This window comes from Saimiri boliviensis, chromosome 2 (genome assembly GCF_048565385.1).
Source record: "Saimiri boliviensis isolate mSaiBol1 chromosome 2, mSaiBol1.pri, whole genome shotgun sequence".
Lineage (NCBI taxonomy): Eukaryota > Metazoa > Chordata > Mammalia > Primates > Cebidae > Saimiri > Saimiri boliviensis.
In genome coordinates this window covers 152,377,254-152,390,237 of record NC_133450.1, presented here as the reverse complement: position 1 = coordinate 152,390,237, position 12,984 = coordinate 152,377,254, and the positions used below count along the sequence as shown (strand labels likewise).

The 12,984-nt window shown below is 40.0% G+C and overlaps 1 protein-coding gene across 2 annotated transcripts in view; it reads left to right on the top strand.

Moving 5' to 3' along the window:
* The first annotated feature begins 814 nt into the window (after positions 1-814).
* SMC5 (structural maintenance of chromosomes 5) overlaps positions 815-12,984 on the top strand; it is a 91,889-nt gene continuing 79,719 nt past the window's right edge. For both annotated transcript variants that reach the window (XM_074394695.1, XM_003935630.4), the window contains exons 1-3: positions 815-1,108; positions 5,971-6,112; positions 9,503-9,555. In XM_074394695.1, coding sequence (XP_074250796.1) covers positions 924-1,108; positions 5,971-6,112; positions 9,503-9,555 — 380 coding nt within the window. In that variant the 5' untranslated portion in view covers positions 815-923. The remainder of the gene's footprint in view (positions 1,109-5,970; positions 6,113-9,502; positions 9,556-12,984) is intronic.

The following is a 12,984-nucleotide window of genomic DNA, read 5'->3' as shown; positions in this document are numbered from 1 at the left end:
GAAGATGTATGCGGGCCTCCGAACGCCTCCTCTTTAATGAGGGCGCTCACTAGATGAAGATGAGATGAATGTGAGCAAACGGAAGCAGAACCACCCTCCTAATGAAGGTAGCGCATTCTAGCTCAGGGATTTCTAGAAACCTCGGGGGCGGAAGTTTAACCAGAGAATGGGGAGGCAGGGGTAAGAGAAGCCACGAGGGTGATCTGTGCAGTGTCGTCTTTCCACGAGTTTGAGAACGCCTGGCACCATGTCTTAACGAAGCCTCGGGCACAGAGCCATTTGGGAGGGTTTCTTTTTCGGGTTTTTGAGAAGGGGACCTGATTGGAAGCAACGGGGAAGTCGAAGGGCCAAGGACAGGCATGCCCGGGAGCTCTCCGGCGGAACCCTGGAAGGGGTGGGGGCAAGCAGAGCCTGACTTCGCCCCCGCCTTGGCGGCACTGGGCGCCTCAGGGGCCACCCTCAGCAGCCCCCCGCCGCCACCTCCCACCACACATGACGGAGGTTCGGGAAGCAAAAAAGTGGCTTTCAAAATACTAAATGCTATTGACTTCTTTTCCTGAGTTAAAAAAAAAAACCAAAAAAAAAAAAACCAAAACTGAAAAAAATGCCGAAATGTACATACTAGCACTCCTGTTGCCACATCCCCCAGGCCTCCCTCTAGTCCCGCCAGGGTCTCCGCCCTCCCTCTGGGCCTCGGCTTGAGTCCCAGGGCACTGGGGGAAGTGTTGCCGGCGGGCCTGCTGACGCCGCCGGACCTGAACTGCGCAGGCGCGGCGCGGCGCGGCGCGGCTCGGGATCGCGGGCGCGAGCGCGCGGGAGCAGTTCGCGGCAGTTAGCGCGGGAGCCGGGCGCTGGGGCGCTTGGGCGCCTGGGCTGCAGGACGGGGGGAACGGAAGCCGCTGCGGGGCGCAGAGGAAGCCAGAATGGCGACTCCGAGCAGAAAGACGTCCGCCGCAAGCCCCCAGGCTTCTAAGAGAGCTCTCCCAAGAGACCCTTCGTCAGAGGTCCCGAGCAAGAGGAAGAATTCGGCTCCGCAGTTGCCGCTGCTGCAGTCGTCCAGGCCCTTCGTGGAAGGCTCTATCGTCCGCATCTCGATGGAGAACTTCCTGTGAGTGGCCTCGAGGCCCCGCCGGGGCTGTGGAGGCGTGGGGGCCCGCAGGCGCGGGGGTGCTGCGCGGGGCGGTGGGTGTGTGTGTGTGTGTGTGTACCTGGCTTGTGGGTCTGGCTGTGAATTCGTGCCGGGGTTTCCTTAAGGATTTTTCTATGTAGGCTGTGGAGATTGACGTGTATGGTGTCGGATACGTGTGCCTTGTGTGATGTGGTTTTTAAATGTAGTCTGCTAACGTTTCCAAAGGCGTCATGCAGCAGGTAGTGGTTGCACTAGGGAGTACAACCACTTCCTAGTACTCGCGGTCCATAGGGTCACTGGTCCGTAATTCACAAAAGTATTGGTCCCTGGAGCCTCAGAGGAGGCACAGTTAGGCACAGTTATTTCGGAGTAATGGGGATGCTGTGGCAGATTCTCAGAGTAGGCATTTGCTAGAAAGGAGTAGATAAGACGGTAAAGGTTGTTCAGGATGGGAGGTTAGAGTGTACAAAAAAATTAAACCTTAGTGGCAATTGTTGGACCTTGCTACAAACAAACGCTTGACCCCTCTAAATCCAGCTTTCTTCGCTGGTTCCTCCCTATCCCCTTCAGAAAACTAGTTAAAACTTTAGAATTTAGTATTTAAAATATATCATGTATTTGTCTAGCACCTCACAGTTCATTTGTTCAAGGTCGTCTTGTTTTTGTTTGTTTTTGAGACGGAGTGTCGCTCTATCCCCCAGGTTGGATTGCAGTGGCGCTGTCTCGGCTCACTGCAACTTCGCCTTCCGATTTCAAGTGATTCTCCTGCCTCAGCCTCCCGAGTAGCTGGGACTACAAGCGCGCGCCACCACGCCAGGCTAATTTTTTTGTTTTTAGTAGACACGGGCTTTCACCATGTTGGCCAGGCAGGTCTGGAACTCCTGACCTCAGGTGATCTGCCCGCCTCGGCCTCCCAAAAGCATGAGCCAACACGTCCGGCTGAAAGTCTTTTTTAAGCTTGCACATACTGGAATAAAGATAACAGAATTGAAATAACAATACTACTTGTTTTCAAGAGCTTGTTTTGTGCCAGGTACAGAACTAGGTGCTTTATTTACACAATGTACTCATTCTTTCTTCGTAACAATTCCATCTTGATAATGTCCGTTGCCGAAAGAAGCTCAATAGGTTATTTTTCCCAGTCTTATAACAACATATGTATCAGGATCCTTCACAGAGGATGAACTGGTTAATTTTGTCCATAAGTATGAGAAAGGGCTTTGTAAAGAAGATATGAAAGTCTCTGGTCTTGCCCTGTTGCCCATGCTGGAGTGCAGTGGCATGATCAGGGCTCAGTGCAGCCTGGGACCTCCCCTTCTCAAGTAATTCTCCTACCCTCAGCCTTTCAAGTAGCTGGGGAGTACAGGCGCATACCACACCTGGCTAATGTTTTTAAAAATTTTTTGTAGAGATAAGGTTTCACATGTTGCTCGGGCTTTTCTCGAACTTCTGGGCTCGAGCATCTCACCTCGGCTTCCCAAAGTGCTGGGATTACAGGCATGAGCCACTGCACCCGCCTAAGAAGATAGGAAAGTCTTAAAAGAAGTGAAGAGTATTGAAGACAGAAGGAACTGTCTGAAATAGTTTGGTATATTTAGAAAGTGTCAGGTATTTTAGTATGGCAAGAATATAGGATGTGAGTGAATATGTGGACAGAGGGTAGGCAACCATTGAGGAGCCTGTACCTTTACTATGCTAAGAAGTTCCAGCATCATCCTGTAGGCAGCCATGGTGTGTTTTCAACAGGAATGACATGTGTTTTGTGTTAATATGGAAGCACAGTGAAGGATGTTTAGAAAGTGTGCAAGATTGGAGGCAAGAAGACTTACAATATGAAGGCAAGAGATGATCAGAGCGTGAAGGAATGAGATTTGACAGGATTCAGCTACAGAATAATTGTGAGGCAGAGAAAGGAAGGAATGCAGTGTTTTTCCCAAGTCTCTGCCTTAGCTAATTGGTCAGCTGCTATTCAGAAGAGGGAGTAGTTTGAGGAGAATAATAATAAATGCCTGTTAGATACCGTGGCTTTTGGGCACAAAGAGAGATGTTCTATAGGCAGTTTCCTTTGGGGCATCTAAGAGTGATGTTCTATAGGTAGAATGTGAGAGTTTGGAGATTATAGGAAAATGTGAACAGATGAGAGATTTGGAAGTCATGCAGACCGGTGATTGATGAAGTTGCAGAACTGATTATGATTGCCCATTAGGAATTGTAAATTGAAGGACTAGAAGACCATATATAGAGTCTTGGGAGAATGCCTACTTTTAAGGGGGAGCTGAAGAAGAACTCAAAGTCAGAAGGAACTATTCAGGGAAGTAAGATGAAAACATTGGGAGATAATTATCAAAGAAGCCAAGGAAAAAAATGTTTCAAAAATATCACCTGGTACATTGAAGTCAGATAATGGAACAGAAAAGAGCCCATTGCATTTAGCAATTGGGAAATCTTTGACCCTTTAATGAAGCGCAGTGGAAGCAGAAAATTTTGCAGGTCATATATGAAGAATGAACGAGGGTGAGAAAGTAAAACTTGGTTGCAAAGAGAAGAAAGAAAAGGTAGCTGGAAGTGTAGATGCTGGTGAGATACTGTTTATTTTAATGAGCGGACTTGGAGTTTTAGGCGTGAGGTAGAAAAAGGTAGGTTTAGAGAATTAGCAAGGAAATAGGGAGGGGTAATCAAAGAATTTAAATAGCCTGGAAAAGAGTAGTGACTGAACCAAGTCAAATGGAGTTGGGCATGAAGGAAGAGACTTGGGGGCTGAAGGAATAACACATGCAAAGGCTTAAGAGAAAGAAGGATTTGTAGTCAAAAAATTGAAAGAAGTACATTAGAGGTAGAATTTAGAGGTCTGAGGACAGAATAGGGAAAGGAGATACAAAGTAGAAAAAGATGAAACTTGACTGTGATGGGTTCTCCTTTTTCCTTAATTTTTCTTTTTTGACAAGTGACATCAGATTTGCAATTCTACCAACATTACATAGTGACTGGATGATGGAGTGGTGGTTTGGGTAGAGTCAAAAGAGATGAAAGAACTAAAAATGATGCAAAACTAATGCCTAGGTTTCTGATTTGGGCAATGGAATGAATGACAATACTGTTCACTAAGAGACCACAAGAGTGGTTTTGGATGGGAAAGATGGTGGGTACCTAGTTTTAAATGTGTTAAATTTAAAGTGACTCTTGTGAGACATCCAAATAGCGTTATTGAGGTGATTATTGCTTATTGAGGTCATCTGGACTGACTTTTAGCATGTAGATCGTATGCAAAGACTTGAAGAAAGAAGAAATCATTGAGGCCATAGAGAATACATGAGATACCTTGTAAAGTATATAGAATGATAAAAGGGTGAGTCTTTACCAATTAGCTCTTTGAGAGGGAGCTCAGAGGAAAGGAAACTCACAATAAGGGAATTCCCAATAAATACATCATAGAGTCAGAAGAGTGATTTTAAACAGTGCAGAGTCTTGATTTGGGTAAAGGCAAGAAAAAAATTTTTTAAAATGCAGAGGCTTTGTTTTTGGCAACTCTCCCTATTTATAATATCGAGGTGTATTTTATAGGCCAGAAACTATCATGCTTTTTCCTGTTACTGTTTTCTTAAATACCAGTTGCATCATTGTTTTAATATAACATTCACACAGAGATTTCACAACAAGAAATCCAAGTGTTAAAAGAGTGAGGCTTCATGTGTTGAGAGTAAGAAGTTCCATGTCAGGTAATTTCCTACATGTCTGAAGTTCCCAGGCTAGTTTTACTGTAACCATTATAAAGGGTTCTTTTGAGACCCAGCTGCTAGCAGAACAAAACATCTAAGAAGATAAAAGTAGTAGATGCTGTATAGAGGTGTGAGATTAGCAAACCTGCCAGAAAATGCTTCTTTGCCACCTGTAGTTATTTTTATTACCACCTGACATTTCAAAATCATTAATTTCTTAAAATATTAACATGTGGTTGGTTGTTTATATACTTAGCAGGTAAATAGCAGACTAAGCATTTATTGGTAAGGAATTAGTTGGCAGCTGCCTGAGAGCTAACTGAAATGCTATAGGCAAAGGACATTATTTTGGGGTTCAAATTCAGAGTATTCAAAGGCAAGTTAGAGGAACGTCTGAGTGAGAGTTTGCTTCATATTTTGTCATAACTGTCCCTAGCAACTAATAAAGAAAAAATGCTGTGTTTAGAGTGCTAGATAGCCTTCAACTTTTGTTTGTTCTGTTGGGTGGTGTCTTTCTATGATGCCTAGGCTGGCCTTGACCTCCTAGGTTCAAGTGGTTCTATGGCCTCACCCTCCCGCATACCACAGTGCCTGGCTTGAAAAATAAGTTTTAAAAATTAATAAAATGAAATCTTTGGGTTGATATATCTTCAGTTTTGTAATTTAAAATTTGCTTGAATTGTTTCAAATATTAAAATATGAATAACCATTAAGCATTTTAATTTAAAAGAAATATGAATGTAAAATTCACAGATTTAAGGTAAGCCATGGCCTCTCCTATAAAATTTGTTTTAAAGTTATTTTATTTGTATGGTGTCTTTGATATAGCATCCAGTGTTTTTTAATTATTAAAAAAAGAACAAAGTATCAAACTTCATTTTTTTCAGCAGACTTTTGAAAACAGTATATGAAATTATAGTGTTACTTTAGTTGTGCATTACTGCCTTTTCATTTTTTCTGTTGGTAGATTTTCTGTCTAAAGTTGTTTATTAAAAACCTATAAAAAACATTAAATTTGTAAATTAACTAGTTTTTAAAGGAATTTGAGGAAACTCATAGATAATGTAAAGCAAGGAAAAGTAGTTTTGTATCTCTCCGTAATAATTTCATCTCTTTATAATTCAGAACATATGATATTTGTGAAGTATCTCCTGGACCCCACTTGAATATGATCATTGGAGCCAATGGAACAGGGAAGTCGAGCATCGTGTGTGCCATTTGCCTTGGTTTAGCTGGGAAACCTGCTTTCATGGGACGAGCGGATAAAGTGAGTTAACATAAGTACTTTTTAAGAAAATTCAAAACTCCTAATTGCTTTTAGTAACATCACTTTCTACACCCCAGTTGCTTGGGTATAGCAAGCTTACCGTGCGTGAATATGAAGAATAAATTTGGCAGGTAGAGAAGCTGGAAGGAGACTTTCATTTCTAGAAGTATTTTGGACTATAATAATAGAGGATTCTCCAAGTCCCTTACACCTGAAATGCTAGAAATAATGTAATATGTCTTTTTTTTTTTTTTTTTTTTAATTGCATCGATTGACTTGTGGAACAGTGAAGTAAAATTAGAAAAGGCAGAAACAAAATACAGTCATATATTGCTTGATGATGGGGACATATTCTGAGAAAATACATTATAAGACAATTTTGTCATTGTATGCACTCAGAGAGAGTACTTACACAAACCTAGGTGGTATAGCCTATTGCTCCTAGACTACATCCCTGTAGAGCACGTTACTGTAGTGAATACTGTTGGCAGTTGTAACACAGTGGCCTACATTGTACGTTTGTAAACATCTAAATATAGAAAAGGTACAGTAAAAATACAGTATGAAAGATAAAAATGGTATACCTGTATAGGGCACTTACCATATTCATGAGAACAGGGGGCAGAAAAACACTGCCTGAACAATCCAGAGGGAGTCTTGATAGAGGAGGAGGAGGAGGAGATGAGAAATACAAAACATGAGATCATTAAAAATGACAAAATATTGGTTGGGTGTGGTGGCTCATGCCTGTAATCCCAGCACTTTGGGAGGCCGAGGTCAGGAGTTCCAGACCAGCCTGGCCAACATGGTGGTGAAACCCTGACTCTGCTAAAAATGCAAAAATTAGCCAGGCATGATGGCGGGCGCCTGTAAACCCAGCTACTTGGGAGGCTGAGGCAGGAGAATTTCTTGAACCTTAGAGGCAGAGATTGCAGTGAGCCAAGATCACACTATTGCATTCCAGCCTGGGTGACAAGAGCGAGACTGTCTCAAAAATAAATAAATAAAAATTACAAAATAAGATGGCAGAAATATGTACAGATATAATCACAATAATTATAAATGATCTAAACCCTCATTAAATGAAAAAGTCGGTTAGAATGGAGAAATAAAACAAGGTTCAGTTCTCTTTTGTTTTTAGTAAACATATCCAAAGTGCTACAGAAAAGTTAAGAGTAAAAGAGTGAAAAAAATACATGCCTGGCAAATATACAAAAGAAAGTAGGTGTAGCTGGATTAATACTAGACAAACAGACGTTAGAGCAAAGAGTATTTTTAGAGATAGTAGTGGTCATAAAACACTGATGAAAGTTTCAGTTCACTAGACAATAATTCAGTTCTTAACTTGAATTCACATTATAATCTAGCTCCAAAATATGTAGGCAAAATCTGCAGAATGCTAACAAGCACTTAATGTATCAATAATCATACTGGGAGAGCTATCAATAATCAAATAAAAAATCAGACTACAGAAGATTTTAATAGTGAAGGTAAGGTTGAACTAATGGACATATTTTTAAAAACGCACTCAACTAGAGAGTAGGCATTCTTTTCAAGCACAAGTGAACATTTCTAAAAGTTAATTGTATACTGAGTCATAAAGCAAGTGTCAAAAAATGGACGCAACATAGTCATATCCTGGAGACAATGCTATTAAGACAGAAATAAAAAATTTAAATTTAATGGAGGGTTACAAAATGAGAGCAAATGCCCCTTAACATTATAAATTATTTAAAGTGTGTGTGTGTGTGTGTGTGTGTGTGTGTTTAGCGCTATGTGGGAAACATCAGATAGAATAGATACTTTTCTCTGTTAATAACTAGCCTTGTGACCTTGAACAATTATCTGGACTTCAGTTTTTCTTCATTTCAAAAATAAGAGAGTTGGAACAGATAGAATCCCAGAACCAACTGAGATTTTTATGAATATTGATGTATAGTTTTTAAATTGTCAGATCATTTAATCCCTGTCTCTTTGTAATGGTCTGTTGGATTGTACTCCAGGAACTGTACAGTAGGAGTGAATTGGCTATAACAACTTTTGCTTTCTCGTGTTTATTTTTGTCATGAAAACACGTCTCCTCATCCTTGAGTGATAAGATTTTTAAGGGAGGCTGTGGAGTGCAGTGTTTCCTAGATGACAGATTGTAGCCCTTGGGGTATACACAGATGTATTTATGGGATGCCCAAGTTCTCAGCAAGAATATTTAATGTATTTTTGTTTAAATGCTAATATAAAAATTTTTTAAAAACATATTTTGTATCATCTGTATAGATACTTTAAGAACTGCCTCCTGATTTTTTTTTTTCCTCCTCATTGGTACCAAGTATTTTAATTCTTGCAAGCTAACAAGTAGATAGCATTCCTACAAAGATGTCCTTGGTTTCCCTGTGAGAAAACAGAGAGGTTAAGTAACCTGGCCAATGTCTAACAACTTGTATATCGTTGAGTTGAGATTTGAACCTAGATAGTAGATGTTAAAACCTGTACTTTTAAGCGTTAGGCTATACTTGGTGGTTACAAGATAAGGCTTTTTCTTTTCCATCTTTCTGAGACTCAGCTTCATCGTCTATAAAATGAATATATACTTCAAGGTTGCTTATGAGTATACTAAATGAGAAAATACCTGTATAGTGCTTAGCACAACAGTATATAGTAAATACTTGACAAATGTTAGCTGTTGTCATCACTGTCATTATCATTATTAAAAAGATTATCATTTGTGTGGTATATTTTCTACCTTTTTTAGTATTTATTACTTATTTATAACCTAATTTAAGATCCAGTTTGATTTTTTTTTAAAGGCTCAGTCTTTTTGTGCTTAGACTCATAAGCATATAGAAACTAGCACAGATAAGTCTGTTTTATCATGTAAATTTCACTTAATATTGCTCTTTTTAAAACAAGGCTTGGTGGCAGTTATATCATTAGCAGGGTAGGTAATATTAGCATGGTTGTTAATATTTAACCTGTATGACTGTAGGAAGTCTTCAGTGGTAGTAAGAAGGTTTGAGTGCTTAGTGGTTATACTATAGGACCTGTTTTCCCACAGGCATTTTCTCTTCTCTCTGAGTGTTTAAAATAGTGGCCAAGTACACAGGCTCTGAAACCAGATTTCCTGGGTTCAGATCCTTTTTCTGGCACTTACTAGCTTTGTAAGAAGCTATATAGTGCATATGAGTTCAATAAATTTTACCTGATATTATTGTTGTTATTCGTGGGAGGGAACAATGGAATAACCTGGGAGGGATACTTAGAAAGTGACAATAGAGGACATGCAAGTGGTAACTGAAAAAATCTTGATTTGACAAATAATAATGACTGCTGAATTTCTGATTGTTAACCTGGGAATGTCATTACACAGCTCACTTCTTCTTTTTCATGTCTTAGGTTGGGTTTTTTGTGAAGAGAGGATGTTCCAGAGGCATGGTTGAAATTGAATTGTAAGTGGTAAAAGTGCTAAAACTCCTTTTTCCTGTATAAATTCTTAGTTTATATTCATGCTTTCCTGATGATTAGAAATGAGTATTAATATAGATTATGGCATAAATATTGGAAAAAATATTTAAAGAATACTTAATGTAAGGGGTTTTTAAAATGTATTTTCAAAAACTTAAATTGTAGGCCAGGCATGGTAGCTCACGCCTGTAATCTGAGCACTTTGGGGAGGTCAAGGCAGGCAGATCACCGGGGGTCAGGAGTCAGAGACCAACCTGGCCAACATGGGGAAACCTGTCTCTACTAAAAATACAAAAATTAACTGGGCTTGGTGGCGCAAGCCTGTAATCCCAGCTACTGGGGAGTCTGAGGCAGGAGAAGAGCTGGAACCAGGGAGGCGAAGGTTGGAGTGAGCCGAGATGGCACCATTGCACTCCAGCCTAGGGAACAGAGCAAGGCTCTGCCTAAAAAAAAAATCCACTTGGGGTACAGAGCAAGACTCTGCCTTAAAAAAAAAATAAAAACTTGTGAGAATTTTATTTTTAAAAAAATCATCAAGGAAATGATAAGTTTGTAGCAGGTAATGAAATAGAACTATAGTACTGTTAAATAGTCGTGGTAAAGTTACAACATTTTTCACAAATTTAAAGTATCTGGGTTTTTTTAGTGCTGATCTTCAAAGTGATACTTGTTTTTTAAAAATGCAAACTATGTAGAAGTGTATAATGTTGAAAATAAAAGCCTTCTTGCCGTCATTCTTAATTCTATAAATAACTACTGTTAATAGTTTAGTGAATCTCATATATGACAAGAACTTGGTACTTCTGTCACCATTTTTTATTTCCTTCCTTATGACACCAATAATTCATCATGATATTATTTTCCCTTGAGCATGGATATTCTCAATTGACCATTCCTGGCAGCTGTTTCTGGTGGATTAGAGTTGATGTTACGATGAAACCAGTTGACCAGCCTTGGTGTATATAATTTTAATCTTTGACACATAAATACACACATTGTTTAGGTGATTTTTAGAGACCGTTGCTTTTGGAATATTAGTAGAAAGTTGTGGCGTTTTTTAGCTGAAAAGCTTTTAAAGATTATCTGATAGCCCTACCATTTGATATGAGATGAGGAAATGATCTTTTATAAAAAAATAACTAGAAAAGTTTTTATTTTTGTAGAGATGAGAAAGATACACATGTAAGTAAAAAGAAAATAAAATTTAAAATGCCCAACATATTAAAATATGATAGAATTTTACTGAAGAATATAAAATCAATACCTGAAGAAATGGTGAAGCATGATATATTCCTAAAATCATAAAGTTAATGTCATTATTAACATGTCAGACCAGGTGCAGTGGCTCATGCCTATAATCCCAGCACTGTGGGAGTCCAAGGCAAGTGATTGCTTGAGTTCAGCAGTTGGAGACCAGCCTGAGCAACATGGCAAAACTCCGTCTCTCCCCAAAAATACAAAAATTAGCCAGGCATGGTGGTGCGCACCTGTAGTCCCGTCTACTCAGGAGGCTGAGGTGAGAGAATCACCTGAGTGACAGAGTGAGACTGTCTGCAAAAAAACAGAAACAGAAAAGTCAATCCTTTCTAAATTAATACATTTGATACCATTCCAAAGAGAGTCTCAACAGGTAAGTTTATAAGTTGATTCTAAACTTCATCTTGAAGAATAAATGAGCCAGAAAACTCAAGATTTCGAAAAAGCCCAGTTGTGAATAACATTTTTGTCTACCAAATGTTGAAGTACACTCTAAGTTGTTGATGTAAAATAGTGTGATACTAGTATAGAAGGTGAGAGGAGCAGAATAGAGAAACCAGGAGCAGATCTAAATGTGCATGAGAACTTAATGTAAAAGCGTCAGTTTAAGTGTGGGATATTGTAAGAGGTAGGAAAAACCAAACTTGTTTTGCTACTCTCAAATTCAACACAGCACAGAACACTTCTGCACCAGATGTGTGAGTTTTTTCCTCCACACCCTGCAATTCAGTTCAGTTCTGACACTAACCAAAATCAGTACAGGACCCATAGTTTAGAGGCTTAGTCACGCAGGACTGCCCTCCACTTTATATGCCATTTCAAGTCTTAGGTTGTACCCTGTACTTCTGACCAACCAGCTGTAAATTGAGGTTCCCAGGACCCCTTTCTTGGTTCAGTTATTTGCTAGGATGGCTCTTGAAATTCAGGGAAACACTTAGGTTTACCCATATATTATAGATTGATAGCACAGAGGCAGATGATTAGCAAAATACAGGGCGAGGTCTGGAAGGGTCCAGAGTGCAGGAGCTTCTGTCCCCATGGATTTGGGGTGCACCACTTTCCCAGCATGTGGAGGTGTTCCTCAACCTGGGAGCTCTCTCAAACCCATGGTTCAGGGAATGTTATGGAGGCTTCATCACATGGGTATGAGAAACTCAATCTCTAGTCCTGCTGTCCTTCCCAGAGCATGAGGGGCAGGTTGGTGGGGCTAAAGGTTCTAAGCTTCTCTTCATGACTTTATCTTTTTGGTGACCAGCCCACATCCAGGACCCCATCAAGAGTTGCCTCATTAGAAAAAGACACAGTTGTCACCTAGGGAATTCCAAGGGATTGAGAGTTCTGTGTCAGGAGTTGAGGGCATAGACTAAATATGTATTTTTTTTTTTTTCTTTTTTTTTTTTTTTAAAGACGGAGTGTCACTGTTGCCCAGGCTGGAGTGCAGTGGCGCTGTGTCGTGTCGGCTCACTGTAACCTCCATCTCCCAGGCTCAAGCAATTCGTCCGCCTCAGCCTCCCAAATAGCTGGGATTACAGGCGCCCACCACTGCGCCCTGCTCATTTTTGTATTTTTAGTAAAGATGGGGTTTTGCCACGTTGGCCAGGCTAGTCTTGAACTTCTGACCTCAAGTGACGCACCCGCCTTAGTCTTTCAAAGGGCTGGGATTACAGGCGTGAGCCACCATGCCCAGCCCACGTATTTCTTATTACAGGTTGAATATTCCTTAAATGCAGTGCTTGGGACCGAAGTGTTTTGGATTTGAGTTTAGAATATTTGCATTATACTTATCAGTTCAGTATCCCCAATATGAAAATCTGAATACAAAACACCTCAATGAGCATTACTATTGAGTGTCATGTTGGCATGAAAGAACTTTTGGATTTCAGAGCATTTCAGATTTTTGGACTAGGGATACTCAACCTGTATATCACAGTATGATAGTATAAATTATTTCAGTTGAGTGGAGGTCATTGTTAATTTTTTAAAGATAAATTCAGAGCTTTACCTAACACCTTACACATAAATAAAATTTAAGCGTATCAATGTTGAGCACTTTTTCCATGAAGGTTCACATGGCCTTGAGAGTACAAAATGGCCATGTATTCCTTGAATAGAATGGTGGGTAGAATAATCTCTGGCGTATATTTACGTAGTCATTT